Source organism: Athene noctua, chromosome 24, assembly GCF_965140245.1.
Source record: "Athene noctua chromosome 24, bAthNoc1.hap1.1, whole genome shotgun sequence".
NCBI classification, from domain to species: domain Eukaryota; kingdom Metazoa; phylum Chordata; class Aves; order Strigiformes; family Strigidae; genus Athene; species Athene noctua.
Window position 1 is genome coordinate 4,408,058 of NC_134060.1, and position 22,731 is coordinate 4,430,788.

General features: G+C 52.2%; 1 protein-coding gene across 3 annotated transcripts in view; it reads left to right on the forward strand.

Moving 5' to 3' along the window:
- RPS6KA1 (ribosomal protein S6 kinase A1) overlaps positions 1-22,731 on the forward strand; it is a 42,908-nt gene that overhangs the window by 3,265 nt on the left and 16,912 nt on the right. For 2 of the 3 annotated variants that reach the window (XM_074925926.1, XM_074925925.1), the window contains exons 2-3: positions 3,316-3,360; positions 20,603-20,656. In XM_074925926.1, the coding sequence (XP_074782027.1) occupies positions 3,316-3,360; positions 20,603-20,656 (99 nt within the window). The remainder of the gene's footprint in view (positions 1-3,315; positions 3,361-20,602; positions 20,657-22,731) is intronic. The other variant, XM_074925927.1, reaches the window with a different exon arrangement.

Genomic DNA, 22,731 nt, shown 5'->3' on the forward strand with positions numbered 1-22,731 from the left:
CGAGCGCAGCCCTTCGTGGCAGCAGGAGCGGGCACAGTCCTGCCAGGGGTGCGACTCGTCCTGGTTTCAGAGCAGCCCCGGCCTGTTCTGTAAATTGCTCCCTGTGCTGCGGATTATGTGGAATTAAAGGGATTTAAAATGCAAGATGTCCCAAGATAAATATCTCCCCAAGTTCAGCCAGGCTGGCAGTTGCGTGACTGAATGCACTTGTTTTGGGTACGCTTTCCTGCGTGCTATGAAGAAAAGTGATTAGAGCAGCGTGTGTGCAGAAGGGCTTTTTGCGTTCCCTCCTGGGCAGCTTTAGCTGCTGCTTGCCCAGAGATGCCCTCGCTGCCAGGCTGCTGCTCCGCGTGCCCATCAGATCAGCTTTGTAATCCCCGTTTCTGCTCGCCCCAGAGCAATGCTGGCTGGAAGGCTGCAGGGACAGGCTGCTGGCCACCAGTGAGGCTCATGCCGCTGCCATCTTGGTGCCACCAGCGTTCATCAGCTCCTTGCTGCCCTGGGCACCCAAGGGAAGGAGCTGTGCCTCCCTCTTGCAGCAGGTGTTGCCTGGCTACTGCCTGTGGGGAGATCTTCAGGGTTGCTCTCAGAGCAAGATGTTCAGGAGGCTTTTTCCAACCCCCAGAACGTGCTGTAAGAGGGTATCTGGCACGGAGGCAAACGCGCGTGCACTTGCTGACACGCTGTGCGTGGTATGCAGGGGGAGTGCAGAAATAAAGAGACGGATGTCAAACCCAGGAACTCACAAATTATTTCAGCTCTGCTTACGACGCGGTGGAACGGCCGTATTTTATCTCGGGGAGGGATGAGTTTGTAGCTGGGAGTGCGTTTCCATCTTGGACACTTAGAAACGGCTCTTGAATTCTGTATGAGGGAATAAGGCCTGGGTTTGCTCTGGTGTGGAAGGAAAGCACTTGGCCCTAAATACTGCAATTCTCTCCTTACACATCTGCCTTATGTCAGCTTGAGAAAGGGACTATTTCATCAGGAGCTTCATTCCTCTAAGACCTACATGCCCAGGAAACCTCCCTGGCATGGACACTGTGCTCGCTCTTTCCACATCCCTTCCGTTGCCACATAGGATGGATTTCTGTCAACAGCAGTGTGTAGGACAAGTGTTCTTCAGGACAGGGAGCTGACGAAAAAGTCTGGCAAGTCCAGAGGTGGCACCTGGTGTCTCCTACCTTATCCTTGAAGCCAAAGGGTTGGACAGACCCTGTGCTCACTTGCTACATCCTGGTCTTCCCAGGAGAGTAAAAGACCTTGTCCCATGTATCAACTCACCCCTCTCCTGACACATGCCTTGTAGATCTGTTCTCCACACCATGAGCCAGGCACTATCTGCCTCTGTCTGACACGGAAATTCTACTTCTTAAGCTGGTTTAGCCATCAACAGCCCTCCCCAAGCTATGGTTCTGATTAGCAGCGAGTTACGAATTGTTGATCGGTGACAGCTGAGCTGCTAAACATACGGATGTTTCCAAGCCTGGCTATCTTGAGCGCGGTGTCTCCCCCCTCTTTGTGGAGGCTCTGCATAAACACAGAATCTTACTTCACTTCTTAGCTATTCTTGGTGCTAATGGCACCAAGAGCCCCGTGTAAACATCGGGGCAACGTTCCTCTGGAAGAGCTCAGCTTGCGTGGTAGTGCTATTGGTTTTTTCAGTCATTGGCTGAAAATACTTTGGAACTTAAGCCCAGTTTAAGTTGATGCTAAGGTGAGTTACGGAGCTCAGAGCGGATCTCTGTAAATGTAAAGATTGTAGGGCCAGTGTCAAGCCAAGACACAGGTGGTCTCCCCAGCTGGTGTGGGGGTACTGCACGTCGTGGTGGGACTGAGGTGTTCCATGAGGTGCTGCAGGCAGCACAGGCTGGGGTGGGAGTGGAGAGACCTAAATAGAAAGATATATGGAGACTCTGGATTAATGTCTGTGGATTTGAAGTATCCAAAAGCTAAACCTGTGCTTAAATTTAGCTCTTTAGCATTACACCTTTGATGGTGAGCTGGCCACAAGCAGGGAGCCAAGAGGTTTCAACCCAGCACTGGTGACCTCCTATGGGAAGCAGAAGAGTGGGAACCTGGAAGCACCAGTGAGTGTTGTACAAGAGAGCACAGCATTAGAGGGAGGTTTTCTCAGCGGCCCCAAAGCTCTCTCTCAAGATCAACAATTGCAAGTTTTGCTTTGTATTAAAAGGAAGTAAGTTAAATTTGGCCCAAGGGAGAGAAGCGGATGGTGTAGTCCTAAGACAGATGTCAGGTTGATGTCCCCTTGCTTCTCCAGGGAAGGAGCTAGCTTTGTTTCTGTTAGATTCCTGAAAGGCTCTAAAACGCAGGTGTTAGACTAAAAATCTGCAGCTGAAATACAGTTTCATTGCACCCCTTCTCTTGGACTATAAAGCTGAAAAGGAGTGAATAAATTCACCTTGTTCTTTCCAAGAAAGAATTCTATGGTTTTTGGAGCCTGAGACTGTAGCGCAAATAGATGTCAAAGCAAAATCTCCTTGCCCTTGTTTTTCTCCACAGTCTGCAGAAAACCTTTTGTACATGCTTATCCTGCTCTGGATATCTATGTCTAATTAAATCCCACCCACTTCTGCTCCTGCTGGCTTCTCCAGGCACGGTGCTGTGCTGAACCTGATCCACCTTTGGTTCAGCGCCGAGTGTGACCGGCTGACGCGACTCCAGGCAGTTCAGGTCACCCGCTGTGACTTTGTACAGGGCTCCAGCAGCAGAACCTGGATTGCAGGCCAGAGGTGGCCTGGGGCCAAGCAGGTGCTGCAGATTTCCTATCAGCTGTGATAGGGTAATAAATAACTGATAAATGTTCATATGAAAGCCAACGTCATGGCAAATGGCTGTTAACTGCGCGCCAGCGCCGCTTTCCCGGCTTCACCCCATCTCCCCTGCTCGCTCCTTCCCGTAGTCCCAGTGGGGATGGTGCAAACACAGGGCTGTGTCTGCAGCACGTTCTGCTGAGGGTGGGACTCCTGTACCCAGCGCCCTGGGGGATCCACGCCTGAGGGGTGCTGGGGTCACCCCACAAGCCATGGTCGGTGTGTAAGGAGCCCTAATTTCAGCTGCAGGGAGTGCGGAGAGTCTTTGAACACAAGACTTTTTGAAGCAAGGTTTTTTTTTTTCCTTGGCAGAAAGTGTCTCCTTGGTGTATGGGGAGTGTTCAACCGACTGGTACCGTGTCTGAAAGCAGCCTCCTCCCCTATTTGTCCTGCATGAAGGGCTCCCAAAGCCTTTGTAAGGGCGTGTGAGGAGCGGTCCCGTGCCTGGCGTGTGCTAATGGCAGGTTCTCTTCCTTTGCAGAATGGGCAGGCTGCTCCAGAAGAAGGTGGGAATCCTCCATCCAAGGTAAAAATGCTCCGGGGTTACATCTTAAAGTCATCCCTCCGAGCTGCGTGGGGGGCGTGAGCTGACTCGGTGAATGGGTTGGGGACGGCTATTTTTAAATCCCGTAAGCTGCTGCTTTGTAATCGGGTTGAGCACATGTGCGAGTGTAAAGGACTGGAATAGGGGAAGAGAAGAGATAAAGCCTTTTTCTTTCTGTTCCTTTGGTCATCCAAACATATCTGGAAAGTTTCCCGAAGGGCTGCCTCAGTCCAGTGCACTGAATCCCTGGGGTTTCAGTGCTGTGTTTACACCTTTCTGTATCTTGTGATCTTGTCAGACGGGATGAGAAATACTAGAGTATTTGATGGTTTTGGCACAGCTGCCCTTGCTGAGCGCCTGGTATCTGTTTATTCTCTTGTTTTGGTGGGGCTGGGAGAAACTCCGCTTCTGTCAAGTCACCCTCTGCGTCCCCATTAACATCAGCTGGGAATGGCTGAGGGAACTGAGCTGCTGTCTTCCATGTTTTGGGCAAGATTTTTAATCTGCTAGACCTTCTTCAGACCCCTAAAGCTCTTCCTGCTCCACACATGAACATGGTGATGTTGAAGGACTTGATTTCTCAGATGTGAGCCCTCTCCAGGTACAAGGACTGATGTTGTTAGTGTGGGTATTTCCTAATCGTGCCCATACTTCTCCGTGCAGGGCCGTTTCAGTATCTTGAAATCATTAGCCTTTCAGGATTTCCTTTTCTGATACATACTTGCGGTAACCATGAAAAATGACACAACATGTTTGATTTGGCTTGGGAGACCTTGTCGAACGGGTTGTCAAGAGTTTGTCCTGTGCCTTACCCTCACGAGTGCCCTGTAGGAGTTTCTCTCTCTGAATCATCGTCCGTGCTAGATCTCTCTCTTATCATCGTCCCATGGGGGCTGATTGTATTGTTTTTCCAGTTGGTTACCGTCGTGTTTTTAGTAAAAGAAATTTAAACCTAAAACCCAATTGTCTACTTTTCAAGCAGTTCTTTGCCAGGAGCCTATCTGGACTTCTAGCATTGCTGTTACATCTCACCTACCTTTTCTGCATTTCTGTCCCAGTTGCTGGACTGGCACTTTTCCAATGGCCTGCAAGAAATCTGGCGTGAGTCTGTGCACTTCCCTCCCCTCCCCTGAGAATAGTGGTTTTACAGTTCTTCACTGTGCCTGCATCTCTGGCATGGGGAAAAAAAAAACAACAAACTGTCTCTTCTGGTTGAATTCCAGCTGGGTTTCTAAGACTTGAGACTTTGCCTCTTTCATCTTCAAACACTTGGCAAAACTGCCCACCCCCACCCCCCAAAAAAAAAAAAAAAAAAGCCGCTGAAGGACGTTGCTTTAAAAATAATTGAAGATTTTTTTTTCTTTGAAGGACATTACTGGGACAAACCCTGGCTGGATTCCATCTGTAGATGCAGCCCCAGAGAAAGATCATGCGATAGAGGCCAAAAAGGCACTTGGAGTTCTCTTTGCTGCTCTGTGTCTGTCCCTCAGTGGGACGGGGAGGTGAAGTCCCTGTCACAGCGGGGGCTGGAGCGGGGCAGCGGGCAAGTTGTCCAACCCCCCACAGCAGGGAAGACACAAGGGCCCTGTGCTACCTTCAAGTGTCCTGCTTTCCACATTTCTGAGGCACTGTGGCCAAAATGCCTGTGAGTGGTGTCTGACAATCCCATTTTCGGTAACTTTTGAACACGTGAAGCCCTGCTACGTGCTCCTGAAATAACCTCATTGTGTTTTCCAAGTTTGTCCAAGGTACATTTCCTACCAGCACAGACAAATGCAATCCCTCCTATAAACACATACCTTGAACTTCAGGGTAAACTCTGGCACTCGGAACCAGCTGGGATGCTGCGGAGGGGGGAAGCAGGCAGCGCACTGAATATTTGTGTGTTTTTCTGTCATTTTGGGGGGAGATGTCAGCAGCGGGTTCTGGCACTGGCTCTACCTACAACAAGGACTAAGGAAGGAGAAGTAAGCGGCCCTAAACATCTGAGGTTGGCTCTTCTCAAGCTGAAGGTTGCTCAGTTGTCCTTCTAGCTGTGTGTGGAGAGCTGTAAGGGGAAGAGGCACCTTTATTCTAGGTTTGTACTTGCTATCCTTTTGCAGCTCATTCTGTGATCTCTTCTAAAAATAGCTTCTAGCAGCGACAGCGGCGATTACTCAACACCCACGCAGAAGTGCCCTCCCTTCCCCTGTCCCCGTAAGTAGGATGCTGCCAGAAGTACAATCGTTATTTGCCTGGGCAATAACCAAAGACACTTTGCAAAGGAGGAAATCCAGGAGTTCCTCAAAAGAGTTGGGAACTTCGCAGTCAGTAGCGAGACGGATGCAGTCGAATGCCTCCGACATCATCTCACCTGCTTTTGGGGCACATCAGGGTCTGTGGGCATGAAATGGGATGAAATGGTCTCTGCAGAGGTACCGAGGGGTGTTTTAGGCCAGGCTGGCAGGGATCTGGTACTTTCTAGCTGCCTCTGTAGCTCCAACTCAACTTCCTACTGAGGACAGCTGGTGCATTGCACAACTTCTTGTGGATTCCCACCTTTCAAGAACAATTGTGGTACACAAGTCCCTGCAAGCATCGTACCTTGGTGTGTTTATCTGGGTACCTTGGAAATGCCTGCAAGGTCCTGCAGGCTGGGGAGAGAGCTGCCTGGAGCACCTGCCTCCCATTGCGTGGTCGCAGGGAAAGGAGCCTGGGTCTGCAGTCAGGGCCACCCCAACAGCATTAGGCCATAAGAATTCCAAGCCTAGGTCTCTCTTGACAACGAACACAATCCTAGATTGCTCATACCCAGATCCTTGCTTGTCTGGGTGCTTCCAGCCTGTCCCTGCTGTAAGAGTTTGCAATCTGCCAGGCAGCCCTGGCCACATCCTTAAAACCAAACACTGCACCGAACAGGAGCCTTTGGCAGAGACAGGTACAAGGATGGCTTTTTTTTTTTTTTTCCCCTCTCCTCTTTGGCCGTGGCGTCTGACCCTGTTTAAATTTGATGTTGGCTTTAGGACAGCAGCAGTGCAGTTGGTGCAGGGTTTCAGTGTGATGTCTGCGGGTTGTTGAACCGAAGAGCTCCTCTTTCACATTCGTGTTGCTGGGAGAGGAGCAGGGCTGATGCCCTGACACCCTCTGCAGAGAGCTCAGGGGCTGCTTTCCTCCTGTTCTGTTTTCTTTGACACAGCCTGGGCTGAGACCGAGAGAAGCATCTGCTGCCACAACCATGGGTTAACCTCAGCTGCGTCTCTGTGCAAGAGCAAAACAGGGAGGTCTCTTGCTTTGCTCTCAAAAACTGCTCTGCCCCAGGGGCTAATCAGCAGCACTGTGCGTTGGTCCCTTGGTACTAAACCTCATTCTCTCCTATTTTCTTTAGATTTTAATTGTCAGGTAGGCTGAAGATTGGTCCTTGTTCAGCTGGGGAACGGCAGCAGAGGGCTTGAATTCAGTGGAAAAATGGAACCTCTCATAATTGGGGTTTTACAACCTGCTCTGCAGCCAGCTTGGCTGAGGGGTGAGCTTGTGCTCCCTGAAGGTGCCAAGTGTGAGGAATTATGCATGAAAGTACAACACCCAATTAGTGAAATCACTTCATAATGAAGAGCAGAGGAGTAGATTTGCAGCGCTGAGTGTGCCCACTCTTTCTCTGGAGGTAACGCTGGCGCAGGCTGGGAGTGCTGATCAGCTTGTTCTTGGGTGATAATCACAGTGCGCAAGGAGACGTGGGGAAGTGAATAAGTAACCTCTTCCAGCTCGGCTCTGCTCTCTGCATAAAAGAGACCTTTGAGACCAGAGCGAGGGCTTTGCTCTGCCTCATGCACCCCACCTGCTCAGGCTGAGCCTTGCTGTTAGGCAGCAAACTGTAGTGGGAATGATGTGAAGGAGAAGACGTGGCTCTCCCCCGGATCTGTTTAGCTCCTGCTGATTTAACCTCGTGTCCTGAGTAGGTAAAGCTCACAGAAAGGTCCTTCCCTGCAGCGCCTTCAGCGAGGGAAGCTATAGGCAGGAACCCTGGGCATGGACACTTCTGGGCAGAGAAACACCTGCATCACCAGCGTTAACCTCAGTTTGCGTTGTTCTGGGTGAAACACCCTGCTATAACGCTCCAGCGATGACCAAGTACAGTTGTGGTCACTGCTCTGAGTTGTAATTCTTTGGGATGAGTTGGAGGAAGCAGGGTTGTGGCCATCTACCTCTGGGTGGTTCAGTAGCAGCCAGCTGCTGCTAGAAATAAGACTGGTTCTTGGTTTTGCTACACTCCTCCTGCCCCTCCTCCTGGTTCTTGAGCCCAGCGCTTCACTCCTGCCTGCAAACTGGATGTATGTGGAGCAGCTTTCCTGCAGGCTGGACTTCAGGGATCCTGCTCTGACCTCCAGTCATGAACTGGGAATTAATTCTTCATGCTCCTCCAGTAGGATGTAAGAGAGGAAGGCTTTGTGCTGCTCCATCATGGCAGATTGCATTAGCGCTTGCTCACAGCTCTGAATTCCAGCAGGACATCTCCCTCGTGCACCCAGATTTTGCACTGGCAGAACATCCACTGACAAGTTGTCCCGTCTCTGAAGCTGCATCACTAAGGAGATGGTCAGGGGGGAAACTTGAAGCACCTTCTCTTCACAGTGGAAGAAAAAGAGTCATCGGAGACCTGCTGGCCACCAAAGGGCAAGTCCTGTGTGCCCACCCGGTGTCCAGGCTCTGGTCACGTCGGCTGCGTGGTGCCAGCATCCCACATGAGCTCCAGCTCCAGGCTGAGTGCGGGGCAGAAGACACGTCCAAGTGACGTGATCCTCATCAGTATTGGGCACCACACTAATCGTGGCCTCTTAACATGACAGGTTTTAAAATAAACAGGTAAAATGCTCTGCTTTGAAATGGGCCTGGCGTCTTTGCACAGCTGCTGCTGTTTTCTCCAAGAACTGGAAAGCCATCAAACGTGGGAAGAGACAGGTACCGCAGCAAAGCCCTTCTCTGCCCACTGCCCCTCTGCTGCTGCTTCCAGCCACGCAGTCAAGAGTGCTCCGGCCAGTTTGGTCCCCCAGGGCTGGGCAGGACCTGGGAGAACCTGGCAGGAGCAGAACATCTCGAGCACTGCACAGTGCTGCCTGGAAATCTGCCTTCCCCTCTGCGCCGCGGGGACTGGGCTGCAGCTATTGCCTCTTAACTTAACGTTCCGCTTTTTCAGCCTGTCAGTGGTAAAGCTCTTAGTTTAAACTGGCTGCTCCGTCTTGTCAGTTGAAGTAATCAAGTGGGTTTGTTTTTAATGTGATGCCTGACAGCTGCCTGGCTTGTTCCTGCCAGAGCGTTCGCTCTTCGTCCTTGGCAAGGCTGGGTTATGGTTAACAGCAAGCTTCTGAGCTCTTAAAAAAAAAAAAAAACACCACAAATAAATGCCTGTTTGAGGAGTAGAGTCTCTGATGAGCTGCAGACTCTAATGAATAATTGAAGAGGGGTCAGTTTACAGGACTCGAGGAATGCAGCAGAGTCTGCAGAGCTGGCGAGCAGCACTCAAACAGCCCTCACGCACCGCGCCCACCCTTCAGAACTGCTCCGGTTTCTGCTCTTCCATTTCCATCCCCCTCGTGGGTTAATAGGAACTGCCTCAAGCTCTGCCTCCAGAAAGCCTCGTTTAATGGGGGGCAAAAAAAAAAAAAAAAAAAAAAGGAAAAAGTTCTTTTACTGTATGCTCTACCTGGAGGAAACCTGTGTCATCCAGCTCCCCATCGGTTAAAGGAGTTGCTATGCCTGCAGCAAAGCGCGGAGGGGTCCTCCTGCCAGCCCCTCCTCGGCCAGGCTTCTCCCGGCTGCCTGAGCTGGGGGCAGAGGGCACGGGATCGCTGAAGTCAGGATCTTTGTGGACCCAGGAGGAAGCGTGAGCAAGGCCAGAGCTCCACGGGTGCTTCCCCGGCGGGATGGAGGAGTCACAGGCTCCTCTCTCTGGTTGAGGGGAATGTGGATGGAGACCGGCCGCAGGGGATGGGTGGTGGCAGCTCCCTCTGTGCCAGGGACAGCAGCAGAGGGTGGCACCAAAGAGGACCCCAAAGAGCTCAAACTAAAGAACTTACACATTTGATTTTTGAAGGGGTCAAAGTGGGCTTGGGTCTCTGGAGCATGCCGCCCTGGGAGCTGTGAGTCCCCTTGGCTGGGTTGGCTGGGGGGTCGTTGGCTCAGGTGCCAACCCGGGACGTTCCCTGCACGCACAAGCAGCCTCTCTCAATCTGCAGCTTTACAAGTCTCAGCTTTATTTGAAAGCTGAGGCCTAGTTTGGACAAAAGCAGTCAATTCCTTCTATAGTTCCAGGTGAAGCTATAATACAATAACTTATTTCCCCCTGGCTGCTGTGGCAGGGCTGGGGATGGTCCGGGCAGGATGGTCCCAGCTGTTCGAGAGAAGAGCCCTTCTCCTTCCCCCTTAGGAAAAGCTGCTCAGCATGTGCCTCGGAGGAGGGAGGCAGGGGTATTGCCTCCAGGAACTCCAGCTGATGGCACTGCAAGGATGCCTCACTCTGCAGCTCCTGACAGGACACTGCAGAGAGGCTGGGGCTGGGCTCTGCTCCCAGGGGATCAGGGACAGGACAAGAGGGAACGGCTGGAAACTGCCACAGGGGAGGGTCAGGCTGGGCAGGAGGAGAAAATGTTTCCCAGCAAGAGTGGTCCGAGAGTGGAACAGGCTGCCCAGGGAGGGGGGAGTCCCCATCCCTGGGGGTGTTTAAGGGCCGTTTGGGTGAGCTGTGGGGGGATGTGGGGTAGGGGAGAACTTTCTAGAGTCGGGCTGATGGTTGGACTCGCTGATCCCGAGGGGCTTTTCCAACCTGAGTGATTCTGTGATTCTCATTCTGTGTGATGCTCTGAGGCAGAAAGGGTTTCCCAACTGCAGCGTGAAATCCAGCTCCTTCCCTTGCCAGCCCTGGAGGGTGCTGCCGGGAAATGTCACCCCTTTGGGTATGGCAAATGGGGGTGGTTACCCCTCATTTGTACTTGAAACCTCGATCTTGGCAGAGCTGCTGGCGCGGCTCTGGAAATACCAAACCAGACTGTGAACACAATCTTTTTGTGCTCCTGTAAGCACTGTGAGATGGGCTGGTATTGATTTCCTCGCCATCAGGGCGGTGTGTTTAAGGGGACGGCTCGGGCCGGTCTGGTTACAGATCGGGAATCCGCAGTGTCTGCTTACAGCGAGGGGGAGGCAATGGCTCTGCACCCTCACCGGGCCCGGGGGGGAGTTGGGGGGTCACTCCTTTGGTGCAGCAGCACCAGAAGAGGAGCCCTGGCGTCTGCGCATGGACAGAGCTGGGGAAAAATGCTCCTTGAAATATTTTTCATGTCTTAGGGGAACAGGACAAAACATTCCCAGCGTTCGGGTGCCTGTGCTCCCGTACCGTGGGGTTTGGGAAGGGCATGGACAGTGACTCTCACGTTCTAGTCCCGTTCCCCCACTCAGGTGAGCTGTGGAGGGAGCAGCCGCTGGCTGCATCAGCATCTTTCACAAGTGTTAAATGAAAAAATTGTGCTTTGCAGTGCTCATCCCATAGGCTCTCACTAGGGTGTTGGTAACACACACCTCAAGGCTGTGTATTGGACGTTTTGTGGGTTGTTTGGTTTTTTTTTTTTTTCTTTTAACACTGCTACAGTTCAGAACCACCATCAAAATGTGATGGTCGCTTTTCTTGTGATGTATCTTGCACGTGTGGCCTTCCCAGAGGGTGGGAGAGAGCTGGGTTCTCCCAGCAGGCACATACCAAAACCCGGGAGGTACCAAGCAAAGGCTTTACCAAGTCCTGAGACCACTTTTCCTGTGTCTTGCAACAAGAAAACTGCCAGCAGCATGTGTGCTGTGGGAGGAGTATGGAATTCCTGCATTCCTGCGATAGAGAATAGTTTCCACATCCCACGATAACTCCAGGGGCAGCAAACAAGTCTTGGTTCTCGTTGTGAAACCAGGATTGTATTTTACAATTCAGTTCAGAGTTTTCAGTCTTCTGTACTGCATGTAGCAGAACTGCATCGTGCCTAGGTGGAGGATAGTGCTTTAATGCTGGTTCTTAAGGGTAATATTCTTCATTTAGAAAAGCCTGGGACGGGATCTCCTGGTTTTACCACCATGAAAGCACAGGCTGATCTGAATTTGCTGAGGACCTTTCCTCCTTGCCGGGAAATGTGTGTAGGGTTGCAGGAAAGGGAGGCAATACCCTTTGCACTTTCTAAACGGAGACTAATTTGCCCTGTTGAAACTGCATAATTAAGTAGTTCCTTATCTCTTGGCAGTTAAAGGTGCTTTCCTCTCCCAGCATCTCACTTCACTGGGTGCAAAGTCCTGCCAGCTGCGAGTGCTTCTCCTGCAGCTCCGTGCCAGGCTGCGCTGGCATGGGAGAGTCTCAGAAAGTCTCAGTGAGGTTTGGGAACATCTTTTGCCCGAGCTTGTATCTTTAGCCCAAACTACTCATTGTCAGCTGAGCCTGGCCAGCTGTGGCTTGTAGTGCCTGGAAAGGGTGGACAGATTTTATTTATTTTTTTTTTAAAGAAACCTTCAGGATCTGGTGCCAAAATGCCCCTGGAGAGAGCCAGGAGCAGGGAGGAGACCAGGGAGTGCAAAGGAGATGCCTGTGCCTGGGCCTCTCTGCTCCCCCCATCCCAAAAGGGACCTGAACCCTCTGGTGTAAAGATCTGGTGATCCTGGTCAAATGAGTCGGGTAACAACTGAGCAGATCAGATGCTGGGAAGCAGAAGGACTTGCCTTGCTGTGTGAGGTCACCTTCTGCCTTCTCCCTTCTTCAGCCTCAGGCTTTGCTTGAGGAAACATCTCATCCATTAATCAGTTCCTAGCTCCCCCCTGGTTTAGGGCTGTTTATGAAATGGGTGTGTATGAAATGGGTGTTTATGAAATGGCTCTCACCCTCCTGTTTCAGAACAGAAACACATTTTTGGACATTAAAGATGCTCTGAGTGCCACCTGCTGGAGTGTGCTCGGGGAGGGGGAGAGCAGTGGCCAGGCAGCCAGCTGGGCAGGGTGCCCTGGGCTCTCAGCCCCTTTGGGGTGACACAGCCTGTCCCACGGCTGCAGACACCCGTACGTGTCACTGTCAGCCCCCTGGGGTGACACAGCCTGTCCCACGGCTGCAGACACCCGGACCTGTCACTGTCAGCCCCTTGGGGTGACACAGCCTGTCCCACGGCTGCAGACACCCAGACCTGTCACTGTCAGCCCCTTGGGGTGACACAGCCTGTCCCACGGCTGCAGACACCCGGACCTGTCACTGTCAGCCCCTTGGGGTGACACAGCCTGTCCCACGGCTGCAGACACCCGGACCTGTCACTGTCAGCCCCTTGGGGTGACACAGCCTGTCCCACGGCTGCAGACACCCAGACCTGTCACTGTCAGCCCCTTGGGGTGACACAGCCTGTCCCACGGCTGCAAACACCCAGACCTGTGACCACCATCCCACCAGGCTCTGCCGGGAAGTCCCGTGCTCTGTTACTGCTGCTCTGCTCCTCGTTGCCAACGTGCTGGTGGCTGTTTGTGGCCTCCAGGATTTTGCAGTGTTTCCTCCCTGTGACAGCTCTGTCCACCTCCCTGGAAGATGATGTGGGTCACTTTCTGACATATAAGAGAAACGAACTTGCTGGTGAGAGAAGGGGCCCATGAAAAGTAAAAAGGGTAGAACTGCTCCATCTTAACACCAAACAGGGTAAAACCACGCTGTCTTGGTCTGAGTTTTCCCTTTTTAGGGATTTACTTGTAACCCCCATTGTGGGGAGCCGAGATCACAGCTCGGAATGGCAGCAAAGTCCTTCCCAAGGGTCACCAAATTCATTTTACACAGAGTATTTGGCTGCTTCTCTGAGTGGAGAGGAATTGCCCTGAGGAAGATGGCAGAGTGCTTCTAGGATGCTTGGAGCCCAAGGCTTTTGTTTTAAGCCGTATGGGGGGAGGTTCCTGGCGTTTTCTGTGCCACGATGGAGTTGGTCATTCACTTCTCCCAGCTGCTTTGACCCCGTAAGAGGTTGTGCATGAAGAATTTCTAGACACCAGCATTACTGACACCCTCACTGTGCAGAGGTCTGACTGTGTGACCTGGGTTTCTTCTCCTTCCCTCGTTTTTGGTTTGTTTTGTTTTTCAGGAGACCAGTAAAACAGTCCTTGGAGATGGTGTAGGGTGAAACGTGCCTCTCTGCTCCCGCAGCACTGTTCCCTCTCAGTAATCCCTCCCTGCAAACCTCCCAGCAGCAAAGCTCCTGCCAGGAACCCGCCCCCATCCTTATCCACTTATCGGGAAGTTCCAGTTGCAGAAGTCTCTGCTGCTCCTTAGCTGTGTTTGTAGAAGTGACTTTGTCCAAGGCTTCCATCTTCAAAGCCACCCCGCGGTGGGCCCTTCCTCCCCCGGGCCCTGGCTGCCTCCCGAGGCTTTTGTCTGTCGAAACAGCAAATGCCCTTGTTCAGCGTGAGTTTAGTTTAAAGCACTAATGAAGCCAACTGTTTCCCTGCAGATCCTCCTGGATTGCTCTAAGAATCTCCCTCTCCTTTTAAGCTTTGTCTGTGACCCCAGGCATTTATACTGTCCTGTTTCTCTTTCCTCCTGTTGCTGATTCTCTGATGTCTCAGGAGGGGCATGGGCACACCTTTTCCCTCCATCTGCCACCTGCTTTTCTAAAACCCCCAGGACTGAGTTTTTCTGCAGTTTTCCCGCTCCAAGTGCGGTTGGAAGTGGCTGAGGAGCTTAAGTGAGAAGTCTCAGGTCTTTTCTCCCTGACCTTTCGCAGATGCGGGCACGCACACACTCAGCAAAAGTCACCCTGTCTTATAAAATGCAATAAAACAGTGGCCAGACCTTCGCTTCGAGCCCGCAGCCCTGCAGTGATGCTGGATCAGGGATGTTTGGGATGATGCTGGTGTGGGAAAACCCGAGCCCACGAGGTTTCATACCTGGAAGGGAGAGTAACTGTGGGGCTGCAGGAGCTGTATGGCCCAGGGAGAGTGGGCTGGGATTAAACCTATTGGAAGACGTGTGGAAGAGCAGGGCAGAGTCTCCTCTTGGTCAGAGAGGTTTTTAAATGTGCCTGAGGTTTCAAATTATTATTTTTTTCCTTTAATTGCATGTGTGGTATGTGTAAGCACCAGAGAGATGGCTTTGGTGTTTAATCTTTGAATGCAACCTTGACACTGCAATGCCTGCTGAATTAGATAAAAATGAAAGTCTTGAATTCGCCTAGGTGGGTTTGGGGGTTTTTTTAACTTTAGCAATTGAATGAAATCCGTACGGCCTCACAAAATGTTCCGCTTGGATGGACTTCTGTTTTCAACTTCTCTTCTAAGCTGTGGCAACTCCTTTCCTGAATAAACACGGGAGTAGCAGCACCTGCTCACTCTGACCACGCTCTTGCTCTTCCCTCCCAGCAAAGCCCCCCGGAGTGGCCGGGGGTGACAGGGGCAGGATGTACACGGAGCACAGGTACGTGGTGACATTTCTCAGCTCCTGAGAGGTCCCAGAGCAGTTGCCGACTTCTCGATAGGCGTCGCCCGGAGGGCAGGTTTCCTGTGGGGGTAGGTAGCATCGCCTGCCTCGCTTTCCTGGAAGTCGGTGGATGGCAACAAAGCGAGTTAAAATCTGCAGCTGCTGATACGACCGTGTCGTTGCTGTGGGCAGCGCTTCCTCTGGTGTCAAAACGGTTCTGCCTCGAGGTACCGCTCCCTTCTCTCCATCCCACCTCTAAGCAGGTCCAGCCCCTCCTCGGCGCTGGCTGGTGGGTCCGTTCAGACGCGGGTACCACGAGCTGAAGCCCTTCACAAGGCTGTGCCGTGTCTCTGCCCGGGGAAGAACGGTGCTGTGCAGGGACAAGTGTCCCACAGGATTTCTAAGGCTGGAGCCAAGTCTGGGGGCTCCCAGGAGCAGTGGGGGTGATCCACCGAAGCGCAGACAAAAGGACGAGGTTCTGGCCAATTCTTTGGTTGCAAATGAGACCAACCGTCAGCCTTGCCCAAATAAGGCCTTTGCAGGAGGGCAGGCGGTGGCTGGGGAGGTTTCTTTGCTTTGTTTGTTCCCCTTTTTGAGAACCACCACTTTAAAAAAAAGTTCCAGACAGAGCAGCCTTCGCCTCTCTGCTCTTTTCAACAGCAAAAAGCAGACTCGCTTCCTCTGCAAAACTGCAGCATCTTTTGCTTCCCATTTCTTTCAAGCTCCCTCCAGAGCAGGAGCTGCTGCCCTGCAGGGAGGTTATCGCTCTGCAGTAGGCTGCATAAAACAACTTCATGCAAAAGTTCAGGAGCGTGACACTCCCGGGCTCCTGAGGTTGACACCCAGGAGTCGCCTGTGCTGGAGGGGCCTGCGTGAGCCCCAGGGGGGCTGCAGCTGGTCCGAGGGCTCCTTCATCCAGGGCTTCCTGGCCAGCAGTTGAAATCTCTGCTGAGACATCCCTTTGCTCTGGCACGGCGGCACCAGCCCCGCTTCTGAAGAGTATTGGCGTGACAGCAGCTGTCTCTCCTCGGGCAGCAGTTCCTCACACCATCGCCTTCCTGTTTATGAAACCTTGGTCCTTCCCGCCCCGATGCTGTTCCCAGTGCTCACTGGGATGTAACTGGATCCTGGCAGGAGATAAAGGCAGTCCCTGGTTATTCTGATTTAAATCTATGGGGCTAGCAAGTGTCCTGTTTTATGGAGCTGATGTTGGGACTTGCTGGAGCTGACTGCTGATACAGAATTGGATTCCAGCAGGTTTAAACCGTGCACTGGGACCCATTTCTGTCTGGCAACACTGAATTTGGGGATCGTCTTTCCTAGGGCTGATGTGCCAGTGACAGCAGGTTCACACAGAGTTTACACTGCCAGCATCTGACCCACTGCTGCTCAGACAGCAGCATCTCACTTCTCCCAGGACCCACGGGGATAGGAACAGAACGAACGGAACTGGCAAACCCACTTCTGTCCCTAACTTTTTGCTTTTCAAAAATATGGAATAAGGCAGAGAGGTGGCTTCGTTCTGCCCTAAGAGTGTCAAACTCACCGGGGATGTGTGAGGTCATTTGGAAGTGGGATGGAGGAAGGCTCTTGCCTCAGCTCAGCCACGTGTCTCTTACCCTTGGACCCACAACCTGCCTATTGGTGTACAGCTGCCCACACCACAGTTGCCTTTGGTTTATGCTTCTTACTTTAGATTTATCACCGTATATTGGGATTGTCACCTATTCGTGTGGTTCTGCCCCCTTCTCTCGGGAGCACAGGCAGTGGAGCAGTGCAGGTTTGCCCTCTTGCAGCAGCCTTTCCCTCCGTGACTGTTAACTGCATCCGAAGCAAAGAGCTGATGGCTTCTGCTTCTGACCAAGCCTGGTTTATGGTCTCTAAGTTTAGCGGATGGGCTTATTCCTTGTGAAGAGCCTCAGGAATTCAAAGCACTGTTTCTAGGGGAGAGAAGGGGCGAGTAGGCTGAACCAGGCCTGTGGCAAAGCAGAACGGGGTGAGGATGCAATTCTTTGTGTTAACACAGCGGTCAGAAAACTGATCAGAAGAGAGGCCAGACCACAAACCCGGGTACTGCTCATCCCGTCTCGCACTGAAGCATGCCTGCCTTCTGCAGCTGCTTTAATTCCTTGCATGAGCTGTAGCTGCCCACATACAAGCTCCAGCTTCTGTGTTTCTCTGCTGCAGAATTGCTTTGCGATCCTTTGTGCCTCCTGGCACTGAGGAGGGAGCAATCCCCCCAGGGAGCCAGGCTATGGGAGTGGGAAGGAGCTACTCGGACGCTCCATGTAGACACAGTCTGAATGCTGCGGTTCAGGGCAGCACGAAGCAGCTTAACAGCTGCAAAAGTTGCATGGATCTGGAAAGAAGTTTGGCAGGGACTGGGACTTTTTTTAAGGTACAAAGTGGGGACAGCTAAAGGGATTCTGTAAAACAGCCAAGGACCTTGCAGTGACACTGGTGAAACAGCTGGGTAACTTTTGAAGCCATGTAGGGCATTTGTTTTGCATAGATGAAATGCAGATGGCCTCCTGCGGGAGCTGGGAGCATGCAGGCACGTGGCTCAGTCTTTTCCTTTCAGACACAGAATTTGGGAGAGAACTGATCCAGAGCCATAGGGCTGAAGCCCTTCTTCCCTCCCTGCTCCACTCCCCGGCTCAGCACTGCCTGACTTGGCCAGTGCCCATCTCCTTCCCTCTCCGGCCCTATTAGGGCATCCCTGGATGTCCGAGGGGGGTGCAGAGCAGCGTCACGGCGCAGGAGCCCCCGAGCAAGCGGGCAGGATTGTGCATCTCCTGGAGGATGTCGGTGTGCGAACCTGGCGTGGGGCCTCGCGGCAGCGTCCCAAAATCCCGATACAGCCAGTGACACAGAGCAGGGACAAACCAGGGAAGGATGCAGGAGCTGTCTCCCCCTGGCCCCTTCCCTGGAGACCTGATCCTACAGGGACAAGCGTTTGTGCTGGACTCAGCGTTTGTGCTGCTCAGAGCAGGGGCAGCATCACTTTGGGGGAAGAAAGCTACGCAGGCTCTCAGTTGCTGCCTCGTGTAGGGACTGAAATTGCTCTTCCTATGCCTGTTTTCCTGTCTGTGACATGGAGGACTGCACTGATCCTCTTGAAAAGCCTGCTGAGATTTGCTGATGGAAAGAGCCAGGCCTAAGCACCCGTAAAGCCATCCACTGTTTTCATTTGGCTGCTGGTATTGTGCAGCCATCGCCACACAATGCAATTTCCCCATACGAAACCACAGTTTCCTTTCAGCGAAAACTCCCAAAATACATCCCGGTGACGTAACTACTACACTCGGGGTTCTCGTGCTGGTCTGGGTGCTGCAGAGTGCTCTAAGTTCAGAAGCCGGCTTGCAAAGTATGGGAGAATAGCAGCCTAAAGCTTTGGAGATGCTGAGGCTCCTCTTTCGCAGCAAGCCAAGGATCCAGGAGGCAAGTGTCTAGCTGATAAAATATCTGCTCTGCATACAGTACTGTGCTCTGTCTCTTCTGCAGGACACAAGAAGTTTGGTGAACAGCCTGACCTTAGAAAGCCAGACCTCATCCAGTTTTAATTAACGACTTCTTTTTTGGAAAAGGCATTTCTGAGGGTAAAACTGCTTTCTAAGAAGTGTCTTTCCTAGGTGCTGCCAGAATTTGGGAGTGTTTTGGGACCAGAGCATGTGTTGAAGCAACAGAAATTAAAACAGCTTCTGGTTAGTTGTTGATGAATAGGAAGCGAAATGCCAAAAACGTAATCTGTTTCTAGCTCTTGCAGGTTTTTTTTTTTTTTTCTTGCATTTAGATGTGACTGTCTCAACCAGCAAAGTGACAAAACGCGAGCAAAAACAAACCTGTCTCTTGGCTTCTGGCTTGTAAAATCCTTCCTCAAAAGAAGGGGAAAGTAGGAAAGAGGACTTGTATTTTGAACTTGGTGTTGTAAAAAAAAAACCCTGTATGTATGTCCCCAGTCCCTGATCTGGGCTGACTGAGCCATCTGTGCAGTTTGAAGGCGGCATTGGGAAGTTCAGAAGTTGTCTCCTCTTCTGACTTGAGCAACCTCCTGAGCTCAGACCTGGCTGGTGGCCGGGGGTGTCCTTTTATTTTCCAGGAGCAGCAAATCTAATTTCCCAGTGATGCAGGAATCTGTGTAAAATGGCCTCCCCGAGGTTGTGGGTGTCAGAAGATGGCTGGTAGCTCACAGGAGCAGTGTCTTGTGCTGATAGGGTGGACCTGCAGAGAGATCCGTGCTCGTGGGAGAGAAATCAATCCATCCCCATCCAGGATTTGGTGCCTGCTCACTTGGTCGGGGCAGTGAAGGAGCCGTGAAGGAGCTGGTTTCCCTGTGGGTGGGTGTGATCCCCGGGAGGGGGGGGGTACGTCTGCTGAGGTTTTTCTGATCGCTTTTGGGTGCTCAGGAAGGGGTTTAATTGTGGCTTTGGTAGATGTGTCAGCTGGCTGCCCTGAGCATCCACTTCCCACAGCAGCAGCGGGACAGGCACCTTCTCCCAGACCCAAAGAGATCGTGGCGGGTCCTGCAGCGAGAGCAGAGCGATGGAGGGGAGGAAGGGGAAGAGGAGACTGCAAGGGCCCCCCCTCCAATCTGATTCAGTCCTTCCGGCGCTGAAAATCAGTTAATTCGTAACTCTAATCTCACTGTTTTCATGCAGCTCCTCCCTTTCCTCCAGAATTACTTTTTTCGTCTCTGGCCTCTCCGTAGCTCCTGTCCTACTTTCGGGTCTCTCTGCCTTGTGCTGCGCCCACCCGGGTGACGTTGCTGGCGCCGAAGAGCCCTGCCAGCACCGTGGGCTCCGTCGTGCCGTCAAACTGCTTGAAAAGACACAAGAGAAGTCACAGCTCGAGTCTCTCTCAGATCCCTTCTGTCTGCAGTCACATGAGTTTTATCTCATCTGCAGCCAAAGACTTGAACCTCTCGGAGGAAATGTTTCAAATCTGATTGGATTTTTAGGGGGGGGGATTTTTCTATTCAGACTTAGCTCGTTATCTAAAAAACAGGTGAAAGGGTACTTAGATGCAATAGCAAATCTATTTATGTTCATTAAAATACCGCAGGCTTGGGGACTGACCTTGCAAAAACTTACTTCTTCCCTTAGGTAAGGGAGTTTTTGGGGGAGAAGGAGCCGTATCCTAGCTGAGAAGCAGTTCTGTCCCGAGCTGCTTTAAAATGCTTCTGCCCCTCTCCCTGTAAGGGTTCACAGAATTCTATCTGGCCCCAGAGGCAGCATAAACTGACATTTCTAATGCTGCTCAGGGACCTGTCAGAGCAGCTGGGCTGGCCCTGCCCTGCCCTCGAGGGATGTGGTGAGTTCTGGTATTTGTCTGTGTTCCTCCTGGTTGCTTTAGAAATGTTGAGCAGTCCCTGGAGAGGAGCCCTCTCTTTGCCATGGGGGTGCCAAACTTCCCTGCAGATGCAGGGCACCACTACCAGAACAGATGCTTTTGGAGTTTGTCTGATTTAGACATTAATCAACCTGACAGAAATTAATTCTCTCTCCTTGGTGGTGGTACTCTGATTCCTGGAGAACGTGTGTAACCAAGTGCCGGCACTGTGTTCTTCTCCACCACCCATCCGAGTTTATCAAAGCCTTTATTCAACAGCAGCTGGTTCCAACTGCTCTCCGGGAGGCACCAGCAGAGCTCAGAATCGCATCCCGAGGAGCGATGTCTGGTGGGACACCACCAGTGACTGTAAACAGCTCACCCAGCCTCGCTAAACAAGTTCATTGGGAAAACTTGAGTATCACAGCCCCTCTGTGCTGACCCTCATTTATCGTCCCGCAGGCAAAGTCAGAGATCACTTGGATAGAGAAAGACCTTGTGGACTCAGCAGACAAGGTAAGAGCCTGCTGCAAGATGTGCAGACTCACGCGTTTCATTTGCACTTTGTCCCATGACGGGTCGTCCCACAGACGCGAGGGCGTAAGCGGAGCTCGCAGGAACCTCTCTGAAAACCAAAGCCTTTCTCGCAGCACGCCCCTGCCAGCCCGGCTCAGCTAGGTGGGACTGCTAATACAGAAAACAGCTATTACTCACTTGCTCACGTGACATCCTGGACTTTGACTTCATCCTCCTCCTCCTTCCTCCCCACACCAAACTCCTTTCCGTGCTGTCATTTATGTCTCCTGTGGCTTTCTGATGGTGTCAGCCTGCTGGGGCAGCCGCTCCAGCGTTTTGGTTGCGTGGACCTCATCCAGTGGGGTTTTTTTCATTGCTTTTCTGAGGCTCCTCTCCCCGCACCGAGTGCCTGATGACACAACATGCAAAATTGTTTTGGTCGGGGCAAGATTGATCAGGTCCTGCTGGGCCCACACGCAGGGAGCTGGCTGGCAGCACCTCCTGCACAGCTTCACCCCTGGAAGGGGTGATGCTCACCTTGGGACAGCGCACTGGGGACACAGTTTCTGCTTCACTGGGACTGTGGCAGAATGAAGGAGGTGTCAGTATGGTCCGAGTCACCTGCAGACTCGTGCTCAGCAGCTGCCTGGTGCCGTTCCACGCTGCTCTCTGGCACCTACTCCCAGCTCCCGTGCTTTGGATCTCATCAGCTCCCTCTGTGGAGCTGGGATCAGCTGTCTTTATGGTATTAAGTCATTTGTTTCTTTCATTATTGGTTCTCAGAGGGCACATTATGGGGGTGGAGGAGGCAAGACAGTCATACAAGTAGTCTCTCTTGGTCCAAACCAAGATCTTCTTTTCATACTTTGCACTCTGGAGAAATTCAGAAATCAACGCTGACGCAGGGTTATTTCTAATTGCAAAGGTGCGTGGGTGTTTTTTTACTCATTTCAAGGAGTTTCTTTCTTACCTGCACTCTCTGGGGTCTTGCTGCAGAAAACACCTGTCTGTCCTGACCCAATGGAAAGGTCAAAGGGGGACAGGCTTGGAGAGGGAAGGAGGCAAAACAAGCGATGTAAATACCTCTCTTCTGTCCTGCCAATAAATCCCAGCAGCAAAAGCTGTCTGCATCAGAAATGCCCTTAAAAACACCTCACGTGGAACTTCCCAGGGTGGCTCTTAGATAATTCCAGCGTCCAAGGGGAGGACTCTTGTGCAGCATAAGTCAAACAAAGAACTAGATGCAAATCCTAGTGATGCCAGAGGATCTGCCCATGGGATTGATGCACCCGGAATCTCATCATTGGGGACCCACCATCCCTGTGCCAGTGTGGGAGCAAAGAGATGTGCAACCGTTCAAGGTGGTGTCAGACATCTGTGTGGGGTTTCCTGAGTTTTTGTCTTCCTTTTCAAAGAGTAAGCGGTTTCTCAGAATATTCCCCCCTTGTGGAAATACCCCCAAATCTCACAGCCTGACGTGGGTTTCATGCAGTACTAGATGGAAGTCACTTTAGCTAGACCATGTATGTTTTCTGTCAGCGCCTTGTCTGAACCAGGGAACCTAAATGTGAACAAGGAGCTGTGTGACTTTTTTTGTTTTTTTCAAAAGCAAAACCAAAAAAAAAAAAAAAAAGCCCCAACCACAAACACTGTTGCTGGGGAGTGGGAGCACGAACCTGCCTCCGTGCGACCGAGTGGCTTGTCTGCACTGCGCATCTGCCAGCTGGGCTTTAACCACCTGTGTCTCCTCCATCCGGCACCCTCGAGCGTGGGGCGTCCGCGGGAGCCTCCCCGAGCCCCGCGATGCTTCCCGGGGAGCTCGCCGGCGTGGTGCTTACTGGGGCTGTGCCACGTTGATCGGGATGGGAGAATGGAGAGGGACCCTAAACTTCCTCGCATCTGCGCGTTCCTGACGCTCTGGCTGCAGAGGAAGCATCGAGCCAAGCCCTGCAGCCTGCAGCTGCCCGCCCCCAGCCAGCTCTCCAGCCCGGTCAGTACCGCCGCTACCTCGCTTTGCTTCGCTTGGTGCTGCTGGTTACTTGTCCAGGTGGGCTGATGCTTCACGTGGATGTTTG